The sequence below is a fragment of the Prunus dulcis genome, unplaced genomic scaffold (genome assembly GCF_902201215.1).
Source record: "Prunus dulcis unplaced genomic scaffold, ALMONDv2, whole genome shotgun sequence".
In the NCBI taxonomy this organism is placed as follows: Eukaryota; Viridiplantae; Streptophyta; class Magnoliopsida; order Rosales; family Rosaceae; genus Prunus; species Prunus dulcis.
This window is the reverse complement of record NW_023010106.1, coordinates 41,964-50,147: the sequence shown is the minus strand read 5'-3', so window position 1 is coordinate 50,147 and position 8,184 is coordinate 41,964. Positions and strand designations below refer to the sequence as shown.

Here is an 8,184-nt window from a genome sequence, read left to right as displayed (position 1 = left end):
CTCTGAACTTGTTCGCCATCAGCTATTATGGCATCACAAATATGAGACTGATCTAACTTCCAACCCAATGAAATTTTGTCAACCATATTATTGATGTCCAAAATTGAATTCAATTTAAAGGAAATTGTCGGATGCCTGAGGAATCCTTCAGCATCTCAGGATGAATATGCAAGATACAACAAAAAAAAAAAAAACACAAAAAACAAACTACAAAAAAAACCAGAACACACATATCGGCAAATAAAATAAGCGCACAAATACGAAGATAGTCACACAATAATCACCCACTACACCAAAATCGAAACCCTCGAAGCACCAATACGAACACAAGCCAAAGCCAAAGGAGCCAGTAACCAGAGAATGGAATAAGGTGGTCATGCACCAAAGCTAGAGTCAGAGCTAGAGCTCTACACACTTTTCGCTATAGTAGAGTAGTTTAGAGGCTAAGAACGGGTGTGGGCCACCATGGGAGCACAAATGGGTGGATGTAATTGAGATTCCAACGCGAGTCCTGACTTGGAATCTCTGGAACTAACTCAAACATTCTTGCACCAAAGTTCCACCTGGTAATTTTCTGAGCATCTACGTAGATGGTATCCCCAATACTCGGGTGGAAACCTATCGCAGTTTTTGCACACTCATCTAGAGGCGTCAAAGAAACATCTTCATAATAGGAAGAATCCACCTCGAAGAAGGGAACTTTGTCGACCACCAAACGCCATTTCAAATTATCACCACCTGCATCCAACTCCCATACACACAAATGATTACCAAGCACAAACTCGGTCACCCGCAAATGCCCTCGACATGCACCAAGAACCCGATACAACGAAATGGAATTTCCCCGCACTTCAGACGACATATCAAGAGGTGCCAGACTGAACCGACATTTGTCAACAATAATATGATTGCCATCACCATCACCATTACTGATATCTTGGAAGGGATCCAACTCCAGAATATAGGAGGATGCATGATCGGAACCTGAAAAATACAACTTCCCATTGCAAGCAACGCCAGCAGTTTTGATATCAAAATAATTTCGTAGGCCGCATACCACATTAACGGACTCCCTCCATTCACCGGTCTCAGAAAAGAAGATGTCCACATAGAACTCTTGACGTAGTCGCACAACCCTCCACCTATATTCAGCATTAATGGAAACCTCATCATCGAAGGTGGAAGATGAGTTGTAGCTGTAGTAGGGATCACAAATGAACCCTACGCTTACCCAATTATGGATTCGAGGAGGGGGAGGAAGAGCAACCCATTTCTTGGTGTATGGATTGCAAATGTAATAATCACGTTGATCAAGTTCGCTTGGGCAGCACAAAACTAAGTCGTTGCACGCCCCTACCACAAATAATTTTTGTTCTGGTGCGGCTTCTGAAATAACAGGTAGCTGCAAACTCATCAGACCATCCTCGTTTTCCATCCGAAAGAATGTTCCATTGTCTACAACTACTGTACCTAAAATGGGCGTTTTCAAATCACGTTGGCGACGTACATATTGCCCAACAAAATGAGAACTAGAGATGAGTTCACACCAACGCTTGGACACGCACTTGCATTGAAAAACTAACTTAATACAAGAAAGTCGACAAATGATTTCAACCAATAAAACCTCTGGGAGATCATCAACACTATCATTCATCATCATTTTATTTCTGAGTCAAACCCAGCACCATTAACAACAAATTCGATGTCAAGATTATTAAATAACTGACTCTGAGCCCCACATATCATCAAACAAACACTAACTAGAAAATAGGGAACGTGCCCTACTTTTGGGGTCATATAGATCTTGAAATTTTTTTATTTTCGTCCATTTTATTGTATTTTATTTTTAAAACTGTAGAAATTTTCACTCACTCTTCAATCTATGATTTTGGTTGGCAGCCACAGATCAATAATTAACCAAAATTAGCCTTGGTTCTCCAGGTTCGAATGTAATTCATCCATCCATTTAGAGGTGTCAAATGGTCAGACCAGAGCACGAGCTCATCCTGTTTAAATAGAAAATCGAGTTGTAGCCACTGCATCTGAATGGTGGCCATTGCTGATGTAATAGCCACACACTTGCTGTTAATATGTAGCACCAAACACATGGCACAGTGTATTTGTGGCTGAAAATCAACTAGCCACGGATGCTGAGTCAAAACAGCACTTATTTTGGGATATTGGTGTAAACTATATGGGCTGCATATATTAAAACACTAACCTTGATCGTGAGCCATTGGTGCTGCCATGATAGTTGAACAGAGAGTAACCAAGTTCTACTCAAAATGATCCTTTAAGCTATTATTCTAGATGTGGTTTTGAATGCCCTTTTGCTGGTCTGATTGTCTGAGCAGGGACTTGATATTTATATGCATTAGCTCAAGATTCCTAGCCCGTCAAGGAATACAAGAGCTATCCAAATTGCAGTGGTATAAGGTGCTCTAATCGATTACACAAAAGGAATCTGTTGGAACAAGGATTTCTGAAATACACAACTTCCCTTAAAACCAAAACACCAAATCAAGTTCTTAATGAATACGAAGACCTAGATCTCCTATGACGATTAGAAGTGGTTTAAGACATAAAATATCTAACATTCTCCCACTTGGTCAAATAATTATCAAAGCCTTCGTTTGACTTCTGTGTGGTCATTGAACTCAAAAAGAATTGAATTGTTCCTTAACAAGTCCCTGTCAACAATTAAAAAAACTGCATAGAACTATCAAGATGGATTGAGTTTAGTCACCCAAGATATTTATAATTACACATACATATTTTATTATCACATAGACTCCAGCAAATTAAAACCAAAAGAAGAACATGACTTACTCCAAATGTGTTTTAATGTCATTATCATCTCAGTCCTCTTTATGAGATTTTGTAATCTCTTCTTGCAAAAACAGTCTTGACACTTTATTAAATAGATATCATATGCATTCTTTATAGCTAGCTTATTCCACAAAATAGATATCACCATATTCATTTGTCAAAATTTAAAATAAGCAATCAATTAAAATAACTAAACTTTATTATATGCAACCTTCTTGTGAATATCCAATCGAAACAAAACAAAATGCTCCCACTGATCCTAGGCATCAAACTGTCTAGTAAATTCATGCTCGTTGGTTTGGAAAAGTGCAATGAGTTTCTGTCCAATACTTCTTCAGATTATTGCAGCAACTATCAAAACCAAAACAAATGTCTACTTGGAGAGTCTTTCTTTCAACATTTCTGTAGACAAAACAGGTATTCCTTTTAAAAATATGCAAAAACCCTCAATGCTTTCTCTTTGCAGTCCTTAGAGCTTGTCATGTGCATATAATTCATATTGCCAACCATGGAAACTTCAAGATTTGTCCTAATCGTATATATAACCTTGTGCAATGCTTTCATTGATCACTAAACTGTATCCAAGAAACTGCTGTCATTCTACAACCGAATAGATACTGAGTCTAATATACTGTTATAAAAACATTGTGTCTTGTAGCATGCAAAGTAATCTTGCATCATGCCATGAACTCAAACTGTAATATCGAAATATAATATATGATCCTTCTTGAACATTTCAGATTTGTTGTGCCACCACCAAACCAAACATATAATCAGACATCAGACATCAACTTCTGAGAATCTTAGGAATATTCTTCTGTAAATAGGATTTATACCCATTCACCTGTGTACAATTTCCTTAGTGATTTCCATCTTGCTGTCCAATAAGCTGCCCGTACCCAGTGAGCTTCCTTGTTATCCAGGCCTTAAAACTTGTTTTTGTATTTTCAATCTGTCTAGTGCATGTTCTTCACTGGATTAAATATCAACTAGTATCTCACATACAAAACAAACTTCCAATTCTAAAGATTATTGGGTACCTTTATGCAATACAAACCTCCAGTTAAAACCAGTAGTCCTCTATCTGTCTTTTCATTGCACAATCCTGAAGTAAATCTTCTAATATCATGTAAACTTGAATAGCTTATTGTCAAAAGATGCTACATAAGACTCTTCATTGTTAACCAAGTTGGGCATGTCTTAGTAGCTTTGACAGATTTCATAAGTTGACAATGACTCGGAAGCTGTAGATTGGTGATGTCGACAGTTTGTTGAAGTCACTATCAGAATGTACAATTTCCAATATTATAAACTTGAAACAAGTAATACGTGTTGGCGTGAGTCAATGTTCCTATTGTTCCTATTAGGAATAGAATTTGTTCATATTCTGAATAGAATTTATATTTTATATTGTAATTATCTAATTTGAGTAGAATTAGAAGATTTTGTACATATTTTTTTATTTGTACCCACTCTTTATGCCCACTCTGTATGTAGTATATATATTCCTCCTTGAGAGAAGAATAAACATATAAGTTTAAATCCTAATTATTTTTTGCTGCCGCTGCCATCTATCACCATGTTAGATATCACTGAATCTTCTTCTTCTACTCCTATTGTTACGGTTCATACCGAATCGTCCAACAACCAACCTATGGGATTCAAATTGAATGGATCCAACTATGAGGTATGAGCTTCAATGATCGAACTTCATGCTACTACACAAGGCAACTTGGGTTACCTAACTGGCGACACTGATGCTCCTGATTCCAAAGATCCGAAATCTGGGAAGTGAAACATTGCTGATGCTGTTGTGAAAAGTTGGATGCTGAGAACTATGGAACCCAGTTTGTTGAATATGTTTCGTACTCTACCTACTGCTAAGGAAATTTGGGATGTTGTTAATCAGATGTTTTATGATGGCTCTAACATATCCCAGCTCTATGAACTGCGATGTCAGGCTACCCATCTCAAGCAAAAGGGTCATCCTGTCTCTACCTATTTTGCCGAACTTAAGGCAATCTGGCTTGAATTGGACAAGAGACGTCCTTTTCAGATGAAGTGTGCTGATGATATAAAGACTTTTCAGGATGCTGTTTTGGTAGAACGCGTGTATGATTTTTTGGCTGGCCTTGACGATACTTATGACAAGGTCCGCAATGATATTCTACGGAGTGATAAAGTTCCAAGTATTGAAAATGTATTTTTTATGGTTCATCGAGAGGCTCAACTCCAGATTACTATGCTTGGATCCGGCACCAAGATTGGGGAATCTACTGTTGCGTTTGCTTCCAAAAACACTGCTTTGGTTTCTCGGCCTCCAGGGTTTGGCTCTTCTGCTGTTCCTCCTCGTCTTCTGACTTCTGTAAAAAAAAGAAAAACAAACTGAAGTGTGATCACTATGGTGAAAAGAGACATACAATCGACACCTATTGGGCATTGCATGGAGTACCAGATTGGGAGAAGGAGCAGAGGCGTTTAAAAAGGGAACAACTGGACAGCAAAGGTCATGTGGCTGTTGCCCCCACTTCTGTGGCTGACATCACCACTAGGCATAGCCCTCTTACTGCCACTCCTCCTCCAACTTTGACCGCAATCTCAAGCACTCCATCACCTCAGCCTCTAGGTAACTTTGGCAAGGCTTTCCATGCCCATGATACCCGCGATATAGGTTGGATTATTGATTCAGGAGCTACTGACCATATAATGTATAATTCTGCTTTATTCTCTACTACTGTTCCGCCTCATCGTGATCATGTTCTGACTGCTAATAATGTTACTGCTCCTGTCACAGGGGCTGGTTCTATACTCTTGACACCTGCTTTACCATTGGACAAAGTGTTACTGGTTCCATCTTTGTCTAGTAATTTATTATTTGTGCCGCAAGTTACTGAGCAGTTAAACTGCGTTGTACTTATGTATCCGTCTTTTGTCTTACTACAGGATATCCAGACTCGGTAGATCTTTGGTCGTGGTACTAAAAATGGGGGGCTTTATTATGTGGATGATGTGGCAACTAGTCGGGTTCTTCATGCTGGTAGTGCCGAAACTTCTCAGCATCTCCGGAATTGGTTGCTACATTGCCGATTTGGTCATGCCTCATTTGGATATTTATGACATTTGTTTCCCGCATTATTTAGTGGTGTCAACGAGTCTGCTTTCCAATGTCAGACTTGTATTTTAGCTAAGAGTCATCGAGTATCCTACCCTCCAAGTTGTAATAAACAGCTTATGCCATTTGATCTAGTTCATTCTGATGTTCGGGGACCTTCCCTTATTTCTACAGCCTTGGGAGTTCGCTGGTTTGTGTTATTTGTGGATGATTACACTCGTATGATGTGGTTATATGGGATGAAAAATAAAAGTGATGTGGTTGAAATTTTTCAGCGTTTTTATCAGATGATTTAGACTTAATTTATACTTCCTATCAAGGTTTTTCGATCTGATAACGGTGGAGAATTTGTTAATTCGGCATTATCCCATTTTTTTTTCACACTAAGGGTGTACTCCATGAGACTACTTGCCCTCAAACGCCACAACATAATGGGGTTGCTGAACATAAAAATGGGCAAATCCTTGTTGCTGCCCTTGCTCTGCTGCTTGGTGCATTAGTTCCAAAGGGGTTCTGGATGGATGATGTTACTTATGCAGTCTATCTCTTGAATCGTCTACCTTCTCGAATTTTGGATTTCCAAAGTCCTATGCAGGTACTAACCCATCATCTCTTTGCCTCTTCTATGTTGACTTTGTCTCCAAAGGTGTTTGGTTGTGTCGTCTATGTTCACCACCATCAGAATCAGAGGAGTAAGCTGAACCCATGTGCTCTCAGCTATGTCTTTCAGAAAGGCTGCCGATGCTATCATCCTGCAACTCGACGTCTCTATGTCTTTATGGATGTTACCTTTATTAAGGATGAAATTTTCTTCTCTGATACACCCAAGCATGTCCTTCAGGGGGAGACCAGTAGTGAAGGACATAGCTGGCTAGATTTACAAGGTGAAGTAGTATTGGATAGTTTGATACAAAGGGAAGAACCGACCAAACCTACTGAACCGGCCGAACTTGATACCCCGGTCGAACATGCTACACTCATTGAACCTACTATTTTAACTGATGTCATTGTTATCACTGAACCGATTACCCCCTATGAAGCTTCCCTAATAGTACCCGATCAAGCTCCCCTGGATAATCCTAAGGTAAGTGCTTCTATTCATACTGCTGATGATTCTTATGTTTTACCGCCTAGACAGAACCGTGGGGTTCCACTTGATCGTTACTCACCAGAAGGCAAAGCAAGATATGCTACTGCCCATTATGTGATGGATCACATGTTATCTCCTGAGTGCAAAGCTTTTGTGGCCAGAATGGATAGTATTAAAATTTCAACCCGTGTTGAGGAGGCATTTAATGATCCAAAGTGGGCTGAAGCCATGAATATTGAAATGGAGGCGCTGCAGAAAAATAATACATGTGACATCCTTGATCTACCAAAGTGAATGAAGCCTGTAGGATGCAGATGGGTGTTTATAGTTAAATATAATGCAGATGGTTCTGTGCACTACTACATTTTACTCTTTGCGCGACGAATAAAAAAACGTCGCGCAAAGTCTCATTTAGTCGCACTAACTTCAGCGCGACAAACAATTCGTCGCGCTTGTTCCGTCGCGCAAAGATCGTGAAGAAAGAATTTGCGCGACGAGCTACAACCATTCGTCGTGCAAAACTGTGCGACGGTAAACCATCGTTGCACCAATGGTATGGAGACGAAACAACTGTTCGTCGCATAACATTTGCGCGACGATCAATTATTCGGCGCACGTATATTTGCGCGACGAAAGGAATAGCGCGACGGAAAATAATTCGTCGCGCAAAGCTTGTTCGGGAGACGTAGATGTTCGCCGCAGAACCATTCGCGCGATGAGAAAGTTTTCGTCGCTCATATATTTGCGCGACGAAAATCTCTGTCGTCGCGCCGAAGAAGATGCGCGACGAAACTATTCGTCGCGCAAAACGTGTTTGCGAGACGTATGTATTCGTCGCGCAAGAATTAAAAGTAATAAAAAAGTTGATTTTTTTATTTTTTTTGTTACATGCGGGTTTGCGCGACGAAATATTTGCCGTCGCGCAAACATAATATTACAATTTTTTTTTAATATTTTTAATATTTTTTATTTTAAATATTTTTTATTTTAAATAAAATTGGTTTTTTTTTATTGATTAAACAATGAAATTGCAATAAAAATAAATTAGAATAAAATTTTGTTATAAAATAAAATAAATGTATTACAAATAAAATAAATGTTTATGATGAAAATAAATACACTAATCAAATAATGAATCAAAATCAACCGAGTC

The 8,184-nt window shown here is 39.0% G+C and overlaps 1 protein-coding gene across 1 annotated transcript; it reads right to left on the bottom strand.

Moving 5' to 3' along the window:
* Positions 1–436: 436 nt before the first annotated feature.
* LOC117612901 (F-box protein At5g49610-like) lies at positions 437–1,660 on the bottom strand. Its single transcript, XM_034341540.1, has one exon. It carries the CDS (start codon positions 1,658–1,660, stop codon positions 437–439), a length of 1,224 nt encoding a protein of 407 aa, XP_034197431.1.
* Positions 1,661–8,184: the final 6,524 nt, after the last annotated feature.